We start from the raw sequence: 22,362 nt of genomic DNA on the forward strand, positions 1-22,362 counted from the left end.
GGAACTGACATGCCAGTGGGGAAAATCAGACAATGAACAGGTAAATAAATATGCGATTTTCTGTCTTGCTGTGAAAGACAATCAAGATACTCAGGAGGCAAAGAGTGAGAAGATGGAATCACTAAAATCAGTCTGGGAAGATTTAAGCAGGGACCTGTATAATGTGGGGGAAAGATGCAATATAGAATCCGGAGGGAAGATCCAGACAGGAAACAGCTGGTGGAAAGGCCCTGGGGCTGGAATGCAGTGGAAGGGGAGGTGGTCTCTTCGCTTATTCAGTTTTCAAGTTTATTCTTTTTGATGTAGACCATTTAAAAGTCTTTACTGAATTTGTTATAATATTGCTTCTGTTTTATGTTTTGCGTTTTTGGGGGGTTTTTTTGGACCGCAAGGCATGTGGGATCTTGGCTCCCAATCCAGGGATTGAATCCACGCCCCTTGCATGGGAAGGTGAAATTTCAACCACTGGATTGCCAAGGAAATCCTGAGAAAGGTCTTTAGATCAGAGAGCAGCTGTGGGCTAGATATTCAGGGCTGCCTCAGTCTTGGTGAGGTTCACTGTATTTCTTTCCTTCTTTTTGTTAAGTGCAATAGGAGTTATCAGAAGAGTGACTGCCCAGCGGAGAGACATCTGGTCAGGTTCTCAATGAGAGGAAGGAGCTGTTGGGGGTCAGGACAGAGGCAGGGAGATGGCGGTGGCCTGGATGAGGCTGGTGGCTGTAAGGCAGGGGACGCGGCTGCCTCGGAGACCAGTTTGAAACACAGCACAGATGGGTGGGTACCACATCAGAGGGGTTAGGGGAGCCAGCAGGGAGGGAGTAGAATTCTGCTCCCACAATTCATTATCTCTGTTGTAGCATCTCATTGGCCACCGGGAGTCTTTAAGATGCAGGGTGCTATCCTGTTCAGTAGTTTCCAGGCCACTCTCGCTTTCCTTCCTGTGGAGCTGACCAGGACCCAGCACCCTCTGGAGGTGGAGGTCGGCCTCCTCGGATGCTGGGCGCTGGGACTGAGCAGATGCGTGGTGCTGCAGGGGTGCGTCTGCACCGCAGAACTCACCATCTTAAGTGAGAGGCAACCAGAGGAAACAAGGGACCCAGGCACGCAGGGGGCTTTCAAAGTGGACGTTGCAAGATAATCCCTGGGATGCTGTACACGGGACTGTTCTTTGCTGTTTCCCCAGCTTGACACACAGCTGGCTCAGAGCCAATATTTAATGGCAGATGGAATGAAAAGGGGCTTCCCTGATGGCTCAGCGGTAAAGAATCCACCTGCTGATGTAGGAGATGCAGGTTCAATCCCTGGGTTGGAAAGATCCCCTGGAAGAGGAAACGACAACTCACTCCAATATTCATGCCTGGAAATTTTAATGGACAGAGGAGCCTGGTGGGCTAGAGTCCATGGGGTCGCAACGAGTGAGATATGACTGAATGCCTGAGCATGCACGCATGGAATGAATGGGCAGGAAAGGACTCTAGGCCCAAATGAAATAGGGACAAAATCCTAGCTGTCACAGAGCCAACATTCCAGATCGAGGGGGGGGCTGGTGGAGGCAGGGTTTATGTTATGATGAATACAGAAACAAAATGTAAGAAAGACGGTGTTGGGGATGATCAAAGAGGAATTCCATCAGATACGAGGAGACTAAGATATGGGAACATGACAGTATGAGGTGTCAGGGGGCAGCTCTTGATGTTATGGGGGAGGGGGACCCTCTTGGGATGAAGTCGGGGCTGAGTCTGCAGGAACCAGGCATGCAGGGATGGAGGAGCCTTTTGGCAGGGGATCGAGGGCTCAGCAAGGGCAAAGATGCTGAGTGGGGACGCGCCCAGCAGCATCTAAAACCTTGCCTGGGGATTTCCCTGGTGGTCCAGTGGCTAACTCTATGCTCCCAATGCAGGGGCCCAGGTTCCAGCCCTTGTCGGGGAACTAGATCCCACAGGCCATAACTAAAAGATCTTGAATGCCTTAATTAAGACCTGGTGCAGCCAAATAAATAAATCTTTTTTAAAAATAATAAAACCATGCCTGGCACACAGTAGGTACTTAATAAGGAGATGGTGGTGCATCCTTCTCCCTGCAGGTGGGGGTGCTGGAGAAGTTGGGGTGAAGGTTTAATTCTCTGCAGCAGTAGCTCTTAGCCATCTCTGGGTCATGGGCATCTCTCACTGGCTGGTGAAGCCTAAGAATCCTGCTCAGAATAAAATCTTTATAATTTGAAAAGATACATGCACCCCAATGCTCACTGTAGCACTTATCACAATAGCCAGGACATGGAAACAACCTAAATTCCATCGACAGATGAGTAGGTAAAGATTGGTTCAAGTACACAATTGAATATTACTCAGTCAGGAAAAAGAACAAAATATTATCATTTGCATTTGTCCAAGGCAGAGTCCGAGTGAACTCCGGGAGTTGGTGATGGACAGGGAGGCCTGGCGTGCTACAATTCACGGGGTCGCAAAGAGTCGGACACAACTGAATGACTGCACTGAACTGAACTGAAGGTCACACAGTCATTCAAAGGAAGAGCTGGGACTTAGGCCAACATAGTTGGTTCTCAATTCCTAGATTGTTCTCTGATGAGAGAAAATATTAAGTCAATGATAAACTCAGTGGTAGATGGACATAGTAAAAATGAGAAGTTGGTGTACTATGGTCTGGCAGTTAGTTGCGCTGAGCTCTGATTTTCTCTTCAGGGCTCTGTTCTTATGGTACATGGGCTCTGACTGACATTCAGGGTAAGGAAGAAGACAGTGCTGGCCTGTGAGTCCCTCCAACTAATTTTCCTAGGTCAGCATCACTTTTCTCTCCATCTCTGTCTCTCATCCCCAGTGAAGTTATGTAATCTTTAAAATTAGAGCACAACTTTTACTTTCTATATGCATAATGTAAGTAAAATGAGGCAAAGTATAAACTTGGAAGAGACTAGATTGATTGTTTATTCCCATCCCTTCCTTTTATTGATGGGGAAACCCAAGATCAGATAATGATGATAAAAATATGAATGGCAATCATAATCATATTTTTGGAGCATATTCTTTGTGGCAGGCAGTGAATAAGGTACCATGTATTGGATAATTAATCAGCAACCTTGAAACCATTGTCAAAACAGCTTCAGATTAATCATAGATCAGCTTTTTAGACACAAATCTGCACTGGTGACTTGGAGGGAGGGATACTTTAAAATTGAATTCCAAAGTAAATCTCCAGCTGTGACAAGGAAACACTTCTTCTGCTCATATAGTTATTTTTCAACTGAGCAAACATTTTTCAATTGCCAAGAGCATCAAAGCCATCCTTAAAATACTCCGAGGGAATTAGAAATGTAAAATCTTCAAGTTGGAGAAGGAGCGTGGAGATCAAGGTGTTCGGGAAAATAAGAACACATTATTTTTTCATTGTCTTTTTAAAAATAATATTCTCCCATCCCCATCAAAGGAGATGTCCCTTGGTTCTCTAGAGTGAATGCCTGTCTTCGCCTTTTGCCAACACAGGATATTGCTAACACGCTTCCCCACAGACCTCAGAGCACAGTTAAGTCATCCATCACTTGTAGATTGACAAGGGGGACCAAGAGCACTTCTGCAAAGCCACAGGCTAGTGAATGCACATTCCATTCCCCACGTCCAGTTCTCTGAATTTAGCAACGGCAAAGGATGCAGAGAAGTAGCCATGTGATGCCGCTGGGTGAAGTCCAGCTATGGAGTTCAGATTCCCCAGTGAGATACCTTAATCACTCCCTCACAGACTGTGGATAATCACTGGGTATCCTCTGGGAAGGAGTCTGGAGCCTGTATCCTTAACCCTAACCTTCAGTGTCCCTCAGCATCCTGGCTGAAAACAGATGGTCCACCCAATGGAGTAGAACTGGGGAGCGTGTGATGACAGAGCCGTGGGCAGGATCAGGGGAAACATCCAGGGTACAGGGATGGTGGAACACCCAGATGCCCATCCCAGCTGGGAGCCTGGGGTAAGCAGCCCAGTTACTGGTACCCAGAGACAGGAGAATCAAACAGGACAGAGCTGTATGCAGAGAGGACCATGCCCCTGGTAGATGTGCAGCCAGAGGGAAGGGAGGGATTAGGAATGGAACAAGAGGGCAAGGGACAATGCTGGGTTAGTGTTCCAGAGCTACCGTAACAAAGTACCACACACTGGGTGGCTTAAAACCACAGAAATTCTCCTGGGATTCTGCAGTCCGGAAGTGCAAAATCAAGGTGTCTGAAGCCTCCCTCTGAAGCCCCCCTCTGAAGGCACTAGGAGAGAACCTTCCTTGCATCTGTTCTAGACTCTGTAGGCTGCTGGCAGTTTTTGCTTTCCTTGGTTTGTACACGCCTCCCTCTGAGCTCTGTCACCTTCCTCAAATGGCCTTCCTCCCCGTGGTCTCCTCCAGATGTCCAAATCTAGCTCTCCTTGTAAGGACGTCAGTCATTGGATTTTGGACCTCACTTTTCAAATGAAGAACAATTTTTTTTTTTTGGCCATACCACTTGGCTTCAATTGATCTTTGTTCTCTGACCAGGGATTGAACCTGGGACCCTGCAGTGAAAAGCAACGAGTCCTAACCACTAGACCACCAGAAAATTCCCTTGGACTTCATTTTAGCTTAATCACAGGTGCAAAGATGCTATTTCCAAATAAGATGATATTCATAGACAAAGGGTGGGATGGGGGTGGAAGGGGGTTAGGGCATCAACACCTCCCACTGGCTAAAAACCCCACCAGAAGCCAGAGGGCAAGGGAGGCTAGGGCTGTGGTCCACATGAGTCAGCACCCAGGGTCCAGATCAGGGCAAAGCAGGGCAGAAGAGGGGGGCAGACCCTGCTATCTCTTTCCCCACAATCCTTTCCTGCTGCACTTTCTGCCCTGAAGCTCCAAGCATCTCTCAAACCTTAATGAATCTCCGTGACACCCTGGAGAGGTGAGGATTAAGATCATCACTTTGCAGGCCTGAGAACAAGTAGCAATTTCTCCTTTAAACAGCCCAAGTGATAGCCACTTTATTTTAAATTTGATTTTATGCAGAGAGATATGGGCACAATCCAGGAATTTTGAAAGCTTGACGGAAGAAAAAAAACCCCAAGTTCTCACCATATTTCAGGGGTCAGGGAATATTTCATCCTAAGTTTGCAAAGGTAGAAAATGATAATCATTTGAAATTGTTAAAAATTCTCAGTAAATCTTGCCACTTCCCAGGAAAGTCAATCCAGGATAAAGTCACTTGGGTCCTGGAACAAAGGGTCTCTTCTGACACCTGTCAAAATTAGGGGCTCTTGTTCTTGCTGGCATAAAATTTAGCTTTATATGTTTGTAAAATTTACTTATTTTTTTGTTTTTTTGGTTTTTTTTTTCGGCTGTACCATACAGCTTGTGGGATTTTAGTTTCCCGACTGGGGATTGAACCTGGGTCCAGGCAGTGAAAGCGCCAAGCCCTAACCACTGGACCACTGGGACACTCCCCCAGCTTTGTATTTTTAAATAAACTACAGGGAGAAACTTTGAGATGTGAACAGAACTGGGAAATGGTTACATGCCATCCCCTTGTCCGGCCTTATTTGTCTTCATGTATCTTCATATATTGCCATTCATCTCATGACTGGTCTTAGCGCTTAAGAAATAGCTTCTTATTTGCTGTCTGTTGGCCCCGAGTGTCAGTCCTCCGAGTGAAAGACCTGTCTGCTTACTGCTGACTCTTCAGGATGGATTACAACGTACACCCACAGTGTCTGCACGTCGTAAGAGCTCAGGGTGAGGTCAAGTGGATTCTGCATCTCTTTATCCTGAAAAGAGACTGGCATCTCCACATCTGTGCTGCCAACTTGCAGAAACTGCCACACGGAGGTCTGCACCTGGCTTCTGCTCACAGGGTCTCAACTAGACACGTGAGTACTCTTTTCTTACATCAAAGAAGAACGGAAGACCAAGAACTAAATTTACGGCTCCAGCTCCCAGTCTGCGCTGGCCCCAGGCTGTCCCGGACAGCCTTCGGTCCTGGTCTCTGCAGCCAGACCCCTCCCCTTCTCCTGCCCCAGCTGATGTTAGCGCTTTGGCCAGGGGGAACTGGAGGGGTGGGAGATGCTCGAAGCCCATGGAACTGGACCCAGAAGCTTTCCTGCCACTGCGGAAAGAGAGGATCACATCGCTGAGTAAGTAAGTGACAGTGGGGTGGACAAAAGAAGGCTTTGCAGGGCCAAGTTCTTGACTTAGGATGCTGTAAGGAGTGAGCAGTGTGATTCAGGGGGCTCCTTCCCAGAAGGATCAGTCTGCTAGAGAGTTGAGGGCCCTGTCCTCTGCTCCTTCCATCTCATTTATTCACGGGGAGTTAGAAGCTGCTGCTAAGTGAGACAGAAGGTCACTGAAACTCTCATCAGTGGGCTCATGGCTTTTTTTTCCTGGATTTAGGAAGAGGCTTGAGAAGGCTTGATTCTAAGAGAACTTCCCCAAAGAGGCCCATTTTCGATTTGGTAATCATCTGTTTTGCCTTTCTGCAGTTTGCTTTACTTTAAAATAAGCAACAATTGGGGGAATTCATTTCTTTCAAAGACCTTACTGGCTACTAAAGATGACCTAAAGATTTGTCTCTTATTCAGTTTTTTTAAAATGTCTCATCTTCAGTCAAGCTGCAGTTTAATTTGCTACTTTCTTCCAAGTAAAAATTTCTATTTCAATTGCCTATTAATGTACTAAAGCTCATTCTAGAATAAACTTTGAAAAAACAGAAAATAAGAGAATAGAAATTACTCCAAACTGATGCTTTTATACTCTACTTGCTAATTGTTCACATCTCTTTTCAGAGTTGAGGTTAAATTGTACATTTGAGGGGAAGAAAAATAATGGCATCACATGAGTTCAAATCTAGCCATCAGAACTCTGAACTCTACTCCGTTGTGTGGTCAGCCACTCTGCGGTTACTTGGATGCAAACAGTTTGAATTCTTTTACAGTTATTTGCAAACGATAGGATTCTGGTGTGTAAGTCATCATTTCATTTTACCTTAAAGGTATTACAAAATCACACAAACAACAATAATAATACCTTGCTTCAAAGAGGGGTTTCTTGTGGCCAAAATAATATCTCATATCCTAATAATGACTTTACTTTTCACAGTATCTGGATGTCTTATCTTTTTGAAATAGGGTAAAAACTAAGCACTTATAGGCTATAATTTATGTTAACATAGGGCTGCAAATCTTCTCTCTAAAGGGCTAGATAGAAAACATTTTAGGGTTTGTGAACCAAGAGGCAAAACTGAGTAGATTAACAAACTACTTATGTAACCATTTAGAATGTATCTATTTGAAAATGAAAAAGAAATTCCTAGCTTGCATGATGCACAAGAACAGGCAGAAATTGAATTTAGCCCACGGGCTATAGATTGTTGAGGCCTCTTTTCTAGGACATGAAAAGTCAAGAGAAGTCTATAGTAGAGAATACCTCCTATGCGTATGTCTGTTGCTATGTCTGACTAGCATCCATTCCTCCTTTCAGTGGAATCAGATTTTCCCATCATGCCCCATGCCTACTAGCTCTTAGTCTGATCCCAAACATGCTCCAGGGGAAGGTGTAGAGCATCACATTTTGTTTGGGTTCCATGATTGGCTTCTCAGCTTGGATACATGACCCAAGCCAGCCAATCAGTTCCAATCAGCGCAGTCCTAAGAATTTGCTTGACTGGTTGGCAATGAGTTTTCACTCTTTTCCTGATGGATATAATACTGTGAATATATCAGCCTGGCACTACCAGGGGCCACCTTAGGACAGAGTCTCTTGGACACTGATTCTAGCCAAGAAGAGCACAAAGCTTAGAGGGGACAAGGAGCCACCTTCCATGATGACATCATTTGCACACACACACACTCACACACACACTCCATACTTGATACTCAACCTGTACTCCACTGACCAGAAGCACTGGCATAACTTAGGAACTTTAAGAAAATACCCAACCCAGACCTCCTAAACAAGAATTTACATCTGAAGAGAATTGTCAGGTGACCTATATGCACGTTAACATCTGAGAAACACTTTTCTAGACTTTTTAAGTTACCTGAGCTGGTGAACTCAACATGCTTAAGCCAATTTGAGTTGGATTTTCTGTCACATGTAACTCAAAGAATTCTAACTGATATATTCCTTAACCCGGTGTCAATAAAGCCTGCTCATTCCAATTTCTAATGCAATTATTCACTCAGTTGTGTCTGATTCTTTGAAACCACATGGACTGTAGCCTGTCAGGCTCCTCTGTCCATGGAATTCTCCAGGCAAGAATACTGGAGTGGATTGCCATTTACTTCTCCAGGGGATCTTCTCAACCCAGGGATAGGTCAAGGGTCTCACACATGGCAGGCAGATTCTTTACTGGCTGAGGCACCAAAGCTGAACAGAAATCAGTTTTTGAACATCCACACCAGACTCCATGTCCGTGAAAGTGAATTCTGGCAATAACAGTTGGAGCTACACTTCAGAACACTTTCCCCATGCCTTTGAAATGCCATCCTCTTTACATCTCCTAGAAGGGGGTCTGAACGCTTGTGCACAAGCCTAGGAATGGCTCTTGAGAATAGTTTCAGGGCTTGGCAGATGTGGGTGAGTGATCCTTCTAGCCCCTTACCATTCTCTCTATCCCTTCCTCATTTCCAGCTGTATAGGGAAGTTGGCAACTGGGGTTTGAAAGTAATGTATTTGTGCTGTGTTCTATTTGCGTCAATTATATGTTGATTTCTTGTGCAGTGAGACAGAGACCAGGGTAGTCATCTAACTTTTCCTCTGCACCTATGTTTCCCAGCCCTCTTGAAATCTGATGGGGCCATGGGGACTCCTTCTGTCCAAGGATGCGTGTGAAAGTGTCACTTGTAATTTGTTGGCCATTGCTTAAAAGAGCTTGCATGTGACTCGGACTGTTTCTCTGTCTTTGCCTCCAAGAAGGCCGTGTTGTTTCTGCCGTTTTAGCTGCAAGATGATGACATATCCATCAGCCTAGATCCCAGAAGGACTGCCTGGAACAGAGTCCCTTATCATCTAAGCCTGAAGAGCAAGAAGAGCCTAGATTGCACGAGGAACCTAAGATTGGGGGTGATTTACAGCAGCAGCAAACCACACTCATCCTAATAAGGTAGGGGCTTAAATCTTCCTTATAAAAGGGGAACAGAAATAAAAAGAACTGGTGTAGACTTTGAGAAGAAGAAGTAAGTAAATACTATATATCTGGCACAGGGAAATAGCAAATGTCATAAAGCCAGTATAAAATTAGCTGAAGTTGAGAAAGGCTGGATTAATGAAAAGTAACGACTTCCAAGTAGGTTGCTGCTGCTAAGTCGCTTCAGTCGTGTCCGACTCTGTGTGACCCCATAGACGGCAGCCCACCAGGCTCCCCTGTCCCTGGGATTCTCCAGGCAAGAACACTGGAATGGGTTGCCATTTCCTTCTCCAATGCATGAAAGTGAAAAGTGAAAGTGAAGTCACTCAGTCATGTCTGACTCTTCGCGACCCCCCGTACTGCAGCCTACCAGGCTCCTCCGTCCATGGGATTTTCAAGGCAAGAGTACTGGAGTGGGGGTGCCATTGCCTTCTCTGTCCAAGCAGGTAGGAAGATGGAAAACTTTGAACGCAAACATCCCATAAAACAATTGCAGCCAACAATCCAGGGGAAGCTAAGAAGGACATCAAGGTGCAATCAGATAGCTGAATGCAGGTGCATCCATGCTCACAAAAGTCTTACCATGGCCAAGGGCACGATGCCAACCAGGTCCTTCTGGCTGATGAAGATCTCCGACACTGCGATGTCCGTGGTTCCCCTCCGTGGGTATTCCACTTGCCAGGTGATGGGCTGGCTCCCCGAGAGGCTGCTGAAGCTGGCGATTTCAAAGTTCATCTGCACAACCTCACTGAATAAACTGCTGCTTCTGGAAGAGAGCAAAGGAAAAGAGCTTTAAGTTGATTTTGTTCGGTGGCAAAACCTTTCAATCCCTTGGCTCACTCCCTCACAATTATAACTAGAATATAAGGACAAAGAAAATGCTTTTCAGGCATAGCACCGGGGACTTGACACGGCTTCCCTGGTGGTTCAGAATCTACCTGCAGTGCAGGAGACCAGAGTTCAAGCCCTGAGTCAGGAAGATCTCCTGGAGAAGGGAATGGCTACTCACTCCAGTATTCTTGCCTGGGAATTTCCATGGACAGAGGAACCTGGCAGGCTACAGTCCGTGGGGTTGCAAAGAGTTGGACACGACTGAGGGACTAACACTTTCACTTTTTTCTTTCATATGTATTTTTAGCAAGCTTGTCCCAGCAATTCTGATGCTTTGGAAATGGCTGACAGTACAAAGATTTTATTTTTCACATGACAAAATGAAGGCCCAAGTAGCATAAATCACTCATGCATAACTGCACAGCTAGTTAGAGGCAGAAAAAGCTGAATGTAGAATCTCCCATAGATTTAATTATTTTAGATCCATTACCTGGCTTCCATTGCTGTTGTTTTTGTTTTAGTCGCTGTGTCTGACCCTTTTGTGACCCCATGGACTATAGCCCACCAGGCTAAAGCCTAAAACATTCATTATCTGGCCATTTAGTCAAAAAGTTTACTCTGTCCATGGGATTTCCCAGGCAACAGTATTGGAATGGGTTGCCATTTCCTTCTCCAGGAGTTCTTCCTGATCCAGAGATCAAACCCATGTTTCCTGCATTTGCAGGAGGATTCTTTACCACTGAGCCACCTGCATGAATCTGAGCAAACTCTGGGAGATAGTGGAAGATAGAGGAGCCTGGCATGCTACAGTCCACGAGGTTGCAGAGAGTCGCACCCGAGTTAGAGCAAGGCTGAGCAAGAATCACGTCTTCCAATTCCCAGCTCTGTGCTCTCAACAACATTTTCCTCTAATTCAGCTGGGGAGTTGAGTATGGAATTACAAGACACCAGGAGATTTCTCCTGGGCAGAGATGGGCAAACTGTGGTCTGTCGGCCAAATCCAGCCTGCTGCCTGTTTTTTTGTAAATGGTTTCTTTGGAATTACAGCCCTGCCTACTTGTTTGTGTTTTGTTTCTGGCTGATTTTGTGTTATGAGCACACGATTGAGTAATTATGTCGGTAGTATATATCCTTAGGAGCCTAAAGTATTCATTATCTGGACCTTTACTGGAAAAGTTTGCCAGCCCTTGTTTTAGGAGGTTAGAGATGGGAAAATGGGAGAGGTTTTCTGGAGCTACTGAATCAAAAGAATCAATACTGGTGGAAACAAGAAAGAAGGGTATACCAGGCATATAGCTGGGTTTGTAGGGCGGGCCAGGGAGATTTTTCTGACTTTTTTGTGACTCCATGGACTATAGCCCACCAGGCTCCTCTGTCCATGAGATTTCCCAGGCAAGAGTACTGAAGTGGGCAGCCACTTCTTTCTCCAGGGGATCTTCCTGACCCTGGGATGGAACCTGGGTTTTCTACACTGGCAGGTGGATTCTTTACCACTGAGTTACCTGGGAAGCCCTGAAGCCAGGCAGAAGGACCCCCAGTGCTCTTTGCCTCTGGGCTGAATATTGTTGTAAGTGGTGGGTCAACAGCATTTTTCTCAGCTGGCAGCTACTGGGCATGCCTTGTGCTTTCGGGTGAATTGAGGGGGATTTTCCATGGCACATCAAGAAAGAAACACCAAAGATGGTAACACTGTATCTCAAGCATGTGCCGGTACCACTGTCTAGAGTGGTGGAGAACCCTCCCCTTTTCTGGGGATGATCATCAGTTAAGGATGCACGTACTCAATCTTCACAGCTTGCCCAACAGCCAGAAAGTTTGTTTCTCACTCTGTTACCCTTAGCCCTGCTCAGTGGCTGGGATAAGAGGTTAACAGCAAGGTTGTTGGGCCAACCAAAGCACCTGGCAGGACCCCTGAATCTCCCTTCCAGTACTCTGGGCTGGAAGAGGGGACCAGAAGATAGCAATTTCTAAGATGCTGGCTATCCCTTTGGGAGGGCAAACAAACCCAGTGTCTGGAACCTCAAGTCATGGTCTGTACAACATCAAGAGTGATTACTGGGACTTCCCTGGTGGTCCAGTGGCTAAGACTCTGAGCTCCCAGTGCAGGAGGCCCAGCTTAGATTCTTAGTCAGAAAACTAGATCCTGCATGCTGCAGCTAAGAGTTTGCATGCCACAACTGGAGATCCCACACGCCAAAAGGAAGACTGAAGATCTTGAGTGCCACAGCTAAGACTTTGCGCAGACAAATAAACTTTTTTTTTTTTTTAAAGGGTGAATTATTTGCCTTGGAAAATGAGCGAGATGTGTCTGGAACCTGGAGTGTTTCCAAGCTTGGAGACCTCTTGGTATTCTTGGTTCAGCAGGTAAGGCCTGCAGGAATCTGGGTCTGCTTAACTTCTAGACATCATTCCCACACACTCTGGCCAGCCACTCCTTTCACTGGGCTAAAGACATCTCTCATTTCAGGGGTTTTCACCTTGCCTTCTTAGCAAGAACACTCATCCTTGGTATCTCCTTATCTGCAGAAGAGCTGGCCACTGGCTGTGCTTGCTGGGGGACACAGCTGTTGGTTATCTGACAGACTATTCAATAAAATTCACTTTTTGAGTACTGCATGTGGCCAAAATCCAGCTGTCCAAAGATTCTATTTGTGGCCCCGAAGGAACGCTTACACTGAGAATAATGCTGCAGAGTTGACCATGTCCCTTTAACTCATCTCTCTCTTTGAGGTGGAAGACCCCTGACCTAAATATGATGCAGTGTGGTGATTTCCAAACTGTGGTCCATGGGACCCTTAGTGTATACCCAGGGGATGTGATGATGCTGGCTATGGGGGTGAAATTGGTCCTTAAGACACTCCTCTCCTCCATATCGCAACCACTATGGCTAAAGCAGATTCACTGATACATGTAAATATTGGGCATCCAAGGAGTAGTTTATTTTAAAAAATATTTATTTATTTTAATTTTAATTTTTGACAGCATTGGGTCTCAGTTTCAGCACGTAGGCTCTTTCATAGCGGCTTATAGCTGTCTCTCTAAATGTGGCCCATGGGCTCAGTGGTTGCAGCAAGAGAGCTGAGCTGCCTCATGGCATGTGGGATCTTAATTCCCTAACCAAGGATGGAACCCACGTCCCCTGCACTAGAAGGTGTACTGTTAACCACTGGACCACCAGGGAAGTACCAAGAACTATTTTATTGAAGAATGAAAACAGGAAGGAAGTGGGAAAGGGAAGGAGAGAATGGAATCTGTGACTCTATGTGTTCTACTCTCATAGAGATGTAGAGAGCAGAACCCGTAGAAGATGACCCATGACTCATTCAGGGGAACATAGCCAGTGTCACGACCCATATGCTGTCACCTGCCAAACAGACTTTTTGAGCTTAAGGTCAAAAGGTCACCTGTTACTGGCATCACCTATTACTGGCTGGGTTACTTTGGGCAACTCTACCCTCTTTCCCCTACTTGGCAAGTGGGGACTCAAATCCTTTCCCTTTCATGCAGTTGATATGAGGATTAAACAAATGAGCAAATATGTCTCAGGCACTTAGAACAGAACTTAACACTACGAAACATCAGTAAATGTGAGTTCTTCCGGTTTTTAGCAGGATTTGACAGTATGTTCCTTCTCTATGACTTTAGATTTGGTCTAAAGCCACCTTTAAAACTTACCTCTTTAAGAACTTCCCTGGTGGTCCAGGGGTTAAGAATCTGCCTTCCAGTGAAGAGGACACAGGTTCAATCGCTGCTCCAGGAATTAAGACCCCACAGGCTGTGGGGGTAACTCAGCCCAGGCGCCACAACCAGAGCGGCCTACATACCACAATCACTGAGTCCAAGAACTCTAGAGCCCTTGTGCTGCAGAAAAGACCCAGCACAGCCGAAAAACGAAACAAAGAAACATGCCCTTATAGGGCTGGTCTAGGAGTTCCCTGAGAACAAGTCAGACTACAGATGCCGACTCTCTGCCATTCATCATGAACTGGAACCTCTTCAGATTTGGATACAGTGCATTTACTCAGTAGCTATTCCTGTCAGACCTGATGCCATGGTGCGATCCACTTTGCTCGCAGATGGGGCCAAGAAAAGAAATCTGCCTGCAGTTCTGTCTGTGGCTGTGCTCTCCTCCTCTTTCTGAGCCAACCAAAATCTTTGTTAAGCTTTTTGCCTTGGAGGAACCAAGAACCCTTCTTGCCAGCCTATATGGGGCTTATGATATTGTTGGAGTAATAAAGAGAGAAATTTAAACATTTAACTGACTCCAGAGAGCGACCAAGAACGACCACTTGCAAAATCAATAGTGTAGATTTACAATAGTAACTCTCGAAAGAAATTTTCAAAATTGGCTTAAAAAAAGCTCTTACTAAAAAACAAATAAATTCCCCCAACAGTCACAATAAAGTTTGGACTACTGGAAACCCAATTTACCAAACCTCTTAGTTATTGAACTCTGTCTTGTAAGAAAATGAAGTCTTGGTGTATCTTAAGAAGCCAAAAGGACTTTACTTCCCCACTATAGGGTGTAAGGAATTTCAGCTTCAGAGCCATCAGCCAATCTTGACAGCTTAATGACTGCAGAAAGAAATGAGACTAACAAAATGAAGAAATCAACCTTACTATAGGGAAGCAGCTCCTAGAGAACAGAATAATTTGGCTCAGGCTTTGTTTTATTCATTTTACTTCATGTGTATTTCATGAAGGCAAAGGACACATACATCCGCTCTGGGAAAGGCTTTATTAGATAGTTCCATTGACCCCACCATCCACATGAATGCCCTGATAATCTCTGGGAGCTCTCCACAGTGCTGAAGTATATTAGTTTGGCTGCAAGTTGCAAGTAACAGAAAACACCTTGGGCTGACCGACAAAGAAAAGGGAACTTAACACATGTCTCAAAATTACTAGGAAGTGTGGAGAAAAACACATGGAGAATAGGTGGGAGAAAAGGAAAGTTACAAGATAATGAGAAACTTGGACAAAACCATCTCTATCTAGATGGGACACCACTGCTGATGCCAAAATGGATTTTCTACTGTCCTTGGTGCTTTGCATCACTAATCCCACATTCAAAGTGCTGAGTGGGGATATCTGATTGGCTGAGCTGAGATAACATAGCCTAATCCAATATGTCAGGACAGTGAGAAAGGATTTGATCTGTTATTGAGAGAGTCAACTCTTCCATTCCTGTTCCCTGCAATTAGCATACAAGGCAGAAATCAGAATGCAGGATAATGATGAAAGGCAGAGACAGGGGAAAAGCTGTTGAAAGTTGTCCTGTTTCCAGACACCCTTGGATTAGACTGAGCTCAGACTTAAATTCTTTTCCCTTCTCTCTATCCCAGTCCCCACAGCTTAAAAATTTATAGGCGCAGGTAAATGTGGAAGGATGAGGGAAGAGAATACTTTACTACAAATCATACTGATGCAATGACATTGCTTCAAAGGAAAATTGCAACCCTTAAGGAAGTAATCCGAGCCTTCCCTTTCTATAAAATGAGGGCTCTCAACCTTTGCTGAATGTTATGATCATCTGGGGAGATTAAAAAATAATAACGATACCCAGGTCTACCCTGGACCAGTGGAATCAGAATTTCAAGAGATGTCATTCAGATGGTAGTATTTTTAGAGCTCAGGTGATTTTAATGTGTGGTCAAGGTTGAACATTACTGCTCCACCAAAAACGGCTCTCTCCCTCTGTGATCACCAAGCATTTTGCTCCTAAATGGTTATAATTAATATTATTTTTTTTGCTTCCTAGGGTCTACACAGCAATTGTATTGGACAGGTGTTCCAGCAATGGACTCTGAAATAAGACACCCTTGGGTGTGAATTCTGACTCTGCTCTTTAGTATGGGTGTGACATGAAGCATTAATGAACCCATATGGGAACTAACAAACCCACTAGTTCTCAACTTTGATGACAATCTATTATTATTTGGCAAAGGGGCTTTAACAAATTCTAAGGTCTGGGTCCCACACCAAGGATCTTCTTTCACTGGCCTGCAGTGGAACCTGGGAACTGGGATTCTTAAGGACTTCCCAGGTGGTTCTCAGTCAGTGCATGCATGCTCAGTCATGTCCAACACTTTGTGACCCTGTGGACTACACAGTCTGCCAGGTTCCTCTGTCCATGGGATTTTGCGGCAAGAATACTGGAGTGGGTTTCCATTTCCTCCTTCAGGGTATCTTCCAAATCCAGGGATTGAACCCGTGTCTCCCCAGCCTTCTGCATTGCAGGCAGATTCTTTACTGCTGAGCCACCAGGGAAGCCCCCAGGTGATTCTAATATGCAGCAAATTTGAAGAATCCCTAACTTTACCGGTAGGAAAATTGGTTTCTTGATCTGTCTTAAGCCACCCTTATGAGGCTGTTGCAAGTATAAAATGTAGAACATGTGTAGAGCTGAATACATACAATAGCAACTATCCATCAAATGGTAGCTCTTGTTACAGCAACAGTATTTCTCCCGTTCAATAACCTCACTGCACTTGTGAATCTTTGTCCTCCTAAGGCCATGTGTCCTGGGATTTGCTGAACACAGCAGATGGGCAAAGATAAGACTTTCTCTGAGGTCCCTGGGTCCTGGTCTAAGCATCTTTTCCAGGCAGCCAGTATGGATCCTGCTGTGCCCTTGAATCTGACTAGACTAGATCCTGTCACTTGTTTTTCTTTCTTCAGTATGGTGGGTGAGCATGAATACATGGTTTTTGGAATCAAAGTTTTGGATATGAGCCTCACACTGACCCTCGAGACATGAGTAATGTCTCTAACATGATTACTAAGAGAAATGAGGCCTTCCCTAGCAGTCCAGTGGTTAAGATTTCACCTTCCAATGCAAGGGGTGTGCATTCAATCCCTGGTCTGAGAGCTAAGATCCTATAAGTTTCTTGGCCCAAAATCTCAAACATAGAACGAACAAATTCAACAAATTTGCAACAAATTCAATAAAGACATCAAAAACGATCTACATTAAAAAAATCTTTAAAAAATTAAAGGAAAGAAATGAGTTGGTGAGATGGATCATAGGTAAGCCAAACAAAAGGGGACCAAGTGGTGCCCTTGCTAGGTGGAGAGAAAGAGCATGGAAGGTTCTAGTTCTTCTAGACACCAACTGTGTGGAAGTCTCCCACAAGGGCTTCAGGGAGCCCTTGGCCACAGAGTTGAAGGTTCAGTTGTGGTCACACACTCCTGCTGGCTGCTAATTTCCTTGCTGTGGAACCTGAGGCTTATATGGACCCAAGATATGAGGAATGTGTAAAATATTATTTCTCAAGCTGCTGAAATTTTAGCTAAATTTAGGTTACACTTTTGGAAGTGCAGCTGCTAAGAGAGCCTCAGAAATGCAGGTAAAAGAACCCTGGACTTACACACTGTGCAGCAGGCTCTTAAGTTGTTTCCGAGTCTTTGCAACCTCGTGGACTGTAGCCCGCCCAGCTCCTCTGTCCATGGGATTCTCCAGGAAAGAATACTGGAGTGGGCCGCCATGCCCTCCTCCTGGGGATATTCTTGACCCAGGGATCGAACTCGCGTCTCTTGAGTCTCTTGCTTTGGCAGGTGGGCTCTTTACTACTAGCACCACCTGGGAGGCCCTTAGGAAGTAAAGGTGCTAAGAGGGCCTCAGAGATGCAGGTGGCATAACCCTGGACCTACACACTGCCCAGCAGACTCTTAGGGCTCTTTAGCACCTGGCTGGCTTACTGGTGCTGCCATGGTGGTCTTTACTCTACAGGGAACACACTGAATCCATCTCTTGGGTCCAATCAGGCCATGAAGATGCCCAGATGCAAGATCATGTGGAGAGACAAATGTCCAGTTATCCCACCCCCAAACTATTGTATCAGATAAATATAGCTCCATAAAAGTGCCTAAGAAAAGCCAACAGAGGACTTGCCCAGAAAATCCCATTTACTGAGAAATAATAGATGATTCAAGATGGTAAATTTGGGACTGTTTGTTACACAGCAATGGGTAACACATGATGGTGCTGACTGATACAAGTCTTTCCCTTGATTCCCAAGGGACCCTAGCATCTGCCGCGTATGTTTCCAGCAGGGTACAGCAGAAGTCAGATAGGATTATTTCAAGATGCCAGGGGCAGGGAGGGCCTGAGAAGGAGCCTACCCCACTTCCCAGCCTCCTAAGGTCTGAGAAGTACAGGAAAGCAATGGAATTTTCACCTGGTTCCAGGCAAGGTTACTGAAGTTAGCATCTTGCAGGAAAACATGTCATGGAAAACACCCTCAGAGACTAGGCAGAAACATGGAAACCTCATGAACATCAGCACTGAACCATGATCACATCCCATCACCAGACAGCATTACTGTAGATGAAACGTATCAGCCAGACCTGAAGGTTGAAGGATGTGCCCTCCACCTAGCAAGGGCACCGTATCTGAAGACCTAAGGTTCCCTCACAGTTCAAAGCCATCATCCTTCCCACTTGGGTCAATTTTGAAGAAAGTAGGGCAGAGTTTGAAAGACTATCATTTGAGTTTAAACCTGAAATGCCTTAGTAGACTTGAAATGAACCAGATTAAGTTTTCTGCCTCCAGGCAGAATGGGGGCTTAAGGCAGACATTGGATGCACTGACAGAGAAATAGAGTTGTGTATATATGCACACATACATATACACAGTTTGCACAATGGATTTGTAGGTTGGAAACACACCTACTACATTTGTTGGTGGGAGTTAAATATTGCAGAGCAAGTGCTTTTTCAATTTATGTTGGCTCTGCTGGGTCTTTGTTGCTGCATGCAATCTTTCTCTAGTTTGGCAAGTGGGAGCTACTCTTCACTTCCTTGTGGAGCACAGACTGTAAAGTGATGGCTCAGTAATTGTGGCATGTGGACTCAGATGCCCTGTAGCATGTCGGAGCTGCCCAGACCAGAGATTCAAACCTATGTCCCCTCTGTTGGCAGGTGGATTCCTAACCGCTGGACCACCAGGGAAGTCCCAGAGTTTAAGTGTTTTTTGAGGGACCATTCTAGCCTGGCCCTAGGATCAGCAATGCTTTTGTCTCCCAGATCCTGATAATACAATGCCTCTCTCTCTTCATTATTGCACCAATTTCTTTCTCTACCATTTTTCTCTCTAGTCTATTCCACTCAAAGCCACCAAGCTCCCCTCTACTTCAGTGCCTTTGCACCTGCTTCTCCCTGGACATCACTGGGGTTCACTCATCACTATCTTCACCCTGTTATCCATGGCTCAGCCAGCCACTTTACCTACATCATCACACAATGCTTTCTACATTTGCATGCATTGGGTCCCTCACCATCTGCCCGTCTACCCTTTCTCCACTGCGAACTCCACGAGAGCAAGGACACTGTCTTGTTTGTTGTGATATCCTTGTGATACATCATGGTGCTGACCCTCAGGAGAAGCTCAATAAATACTTGTTGAATGAATAATGAATGAGAGTGATGCTCCCCAAGCCAGGTTCCCTGATATTCACACTCTTCTTTCCTTCCACTAGTCAGGTTAAAATTCATTTCGATGCAAGAAGGGAGAAGGAGTCCCCACTTAGTTGAAGAGGAGGGGAGATGCAGCCTTTGAAGCTATCAGCCTTCCCAGAAGGGTTGAACTCCTTCCAAGAGAGAAGCAAAAAGCAGAGTCCATTGGAGCCCTTCCAGGAAAGACACGCTCCAAGGTCCACTACTAAAACTTCGCCTTTTCCAAATACCATAGAAGACAGAAGTTGGATCTGCTCCAAAGCTTGCTATTGAATTTTATGCCTGCTGAGCCCCACTAAATACATAATGAAGAGGCTGAATTAACTATGCAAAAGTATAATTTACAGTTAATGTCTGTAATTGATGAGCTGAGGGTCTCTGTGGCAGCATGAACAGCCAAGACTAAAAGGACTAGAGGGGATAAAGGAAAGTTTTATTTTCCAAATAGAAAATAGGAGTGTGCTCCACTCACCACCCAACCTGTCTGTCCATTCATCCATCCATCAAGCACTTAGCAAGCTCCCCTCTTGTGCCACGCATGTACTTTGGTGCTTGAGATACACAAGTGAATGTGATATGGTCCACAGTGGCTCAGAGACCTCCACAAGTGTTCCTATAACCTCTGATCAATTCCTCATACAGGGAGAAGACTAGCCAGATGTGACACGTCTTGGAGTGGCTTTGTTCTGGTCCCTGTTCCCCTCTGTAGCATCCCACTGCCCTGGTGTCTTCTAAGCAGGTGGGGTTCCAGCTGAGGTGAGAAGGTAGTCTGATTCTCACTCTACCATTTCCTTCTGGTTTTGGGGTCCATATCATCCTCATTCTGAAAGAATTTATACTCACGATCTCTGCTCTTCTATATAATGTCCTCAACCCCAGCTGCATGTCAGAATAACTTGGTGGGCTTTTCCAAAACACCAGTGCTTTTCAAAAACATCTTTCTCACTTCTCTTCAGATGGTCTGTGGTGTGCCTTGATATCATATTTTTTTCCCCTAATAAAGCTTCCAAGGTTATCCCCATGTGAGGCCAGAGGTAAGTAGAATTATTCTGCCAGGGATTGAGGGAGGAGAATTGAATAAATATAGTCAAAAACCTTCCAGTTATAAGATAATTAAACACTAGAATGTAAGGTATAGCATGATAAATATAATTAACACTACTGAATGTTATAAATGAAAGTTAAGAGAGTAAATACTAAGAGTTCTCATCAAAAAGAAATATATATATATATATATATATATATATATATTCTGTTTCTTTAATATTGTATCTATATGAGATGACGGATGTTCAGTAAAACTATTGTGGGCATTGTTTCATGATGTATGCAAGTCAATTTATCATGTTGTATATCCTGAACTTCTACACTGCTGTGGAGAAGGGCATGGCAACCCACTCTAGTATTCTTGCCTGGAGAATCCCATGCACAGAGGAAGTTGGCAGGCTACAGTCCACAGGGTCGCACAGAGTTGGACTGAAGCCACTTAGCATGCACATGTCAGTTATATCCTAATAAAATTGGTAAAAAAAAAAAGAGAGAAATTCTTCTTATATTTTGTTTACAGGAACAGTTTCAAATACAGAGACCTTACTCTTGTGCCAAACTCAGAAGCACCAAGACCACAATCCCATCCAAAACACACATGCAGAGCCAGGTTCTAGCACCCTGGTCCCTCGTCTCTGCCCTGGGTTCCCCAGGGCTGCAGGAAGCTCCACCCACTAGACTCTCCTCTGGATGCTTTCTGCACTGGGGCCAGCAGTCAGAAAATCGGGCCTGTGACAGGAGTTCTGTAAAGAGGATTTAATTCTAGTTATCAAGGTTTTGGAGGGTCAGAGAGGTCAAATGGAAGATGGCAAGGCAGTCAGAGACTACCAATGGGAAAAGATGCTCCTCTTTCCAGGGTTAATGGCCAGAGGGAGAAACTGGTGACCCCAGGAGCTAGGTCACCGGGGGAGAGCAGCAGGAGAAGAGCCAAGGAGACAAAGAACCCACTCCCTGAGACACCAAAGGAAGCAGAGAGGGCAGCAAAATATCCTGACTTCTTTCTTCTATCCTATTTTGACCTCTCACTGGTGCCTCCCACTGGCTAAACATCACCATAATTCAGTTGGTAAAGGATCCTGGCAAATAGTTTGGAGGATCACAGAGCAAGGGAAGGGCAGGGAAGGGATCTGAGACCAAATAGGCAGACAGCCGGCACACACTCCTAGCACGGCTCCCACACAAGCAACAGCAGCTCAGCAGAAGGTACCCTCACATCCACTGTAGAATCTGCTGATTGTTTGGCTGGACTGATAACACATCTGTCCAACAGATGTTTAACGAGCACCTATTATAAGACCCGGCACTGCCCCTGTGTGGTGATGCTGAGTGAGAAGCCCAAGGTTCTTCTCTTGAGACTGGCTTTACTGTAGGAGCAGAGATGGGCGATGACCGCAAGATGTGGTGAGGACTAGGCTACAAGGACAATCAAGTGCAATTCCCAACCCTGGCATAACTCAGCCAAGAGGATCAGAGAGGGCTTCCCTAAAACGGGGACATTTGAGCTCAGACCTGAACTCTGAGTGGGCGTTAAGTCAGAGGAAATGAGGCAAGGGAATTTAGGAAAAGGGGACACTGTGGGTGGAGCTCTTTTCAGGATCAAAAGAAGCCTGGTTGGAGTGCAATGAAGCTGGTTATAGACATATCCTAACACCTGGGCAGCAAGCCATAATTCAGTTGGTGAGGGATCCTGACACATACTTTGGAGGATGGGCAGGGAAGAGATCAAACAGGCAAAAAGCTGACATACACTCCCAACATGTGCATGAATGCTAAGTTGCTTCAGTCGTGTCTGACTCTGTGCGACCCTATGGACTGTAGCCCACCGGCCTCCTCTGTCCATGGGATTCTCCAGGAAAGAATACAGAAGTGGGTTGCCATTCCCTCCTCTA

General features: G+C 45.3%; 1 protein-coding gene across 1 annotated transcript in view; it reads right to left on the reverse strand.

Annotated features, from left to right (window-relative positions):
• Window positions 1-22,362, reverse strand: part of TMEM132C (transmembrane protein 132C) — a 443,620-nt gene that overhangs the window by 80,749 nt on the left and 340,509 nt on the right. Inside the window, exon 4 of the mRNA XM_069558655.1 lies at window positions 9,722-9,905. Coding sequence (XP_069414756.1) covers window positions 9,722-9,905 — 184 coding nt within the window. The remainder of the gene's footprint in view (window positions 1-9,721; window positions 9,906-22,362) is intronic.

The sequence above is a fragment of the Ovis canadensis genome, chromosome 17, assembly GCF_042477335.2.
Source record: "Ovis canadensis isolate MfBH-ARS-UI-01 breed Bighorn chromosome 17, ARS-UI_OviCan_v2, whole genome shotgun sequence".
Lineage (NCBI taxonomy): Eukaryota > Metazoa > Chordata > Mammalia > Artiodactyla > Bovidae > Ovis > Ovis canadensis.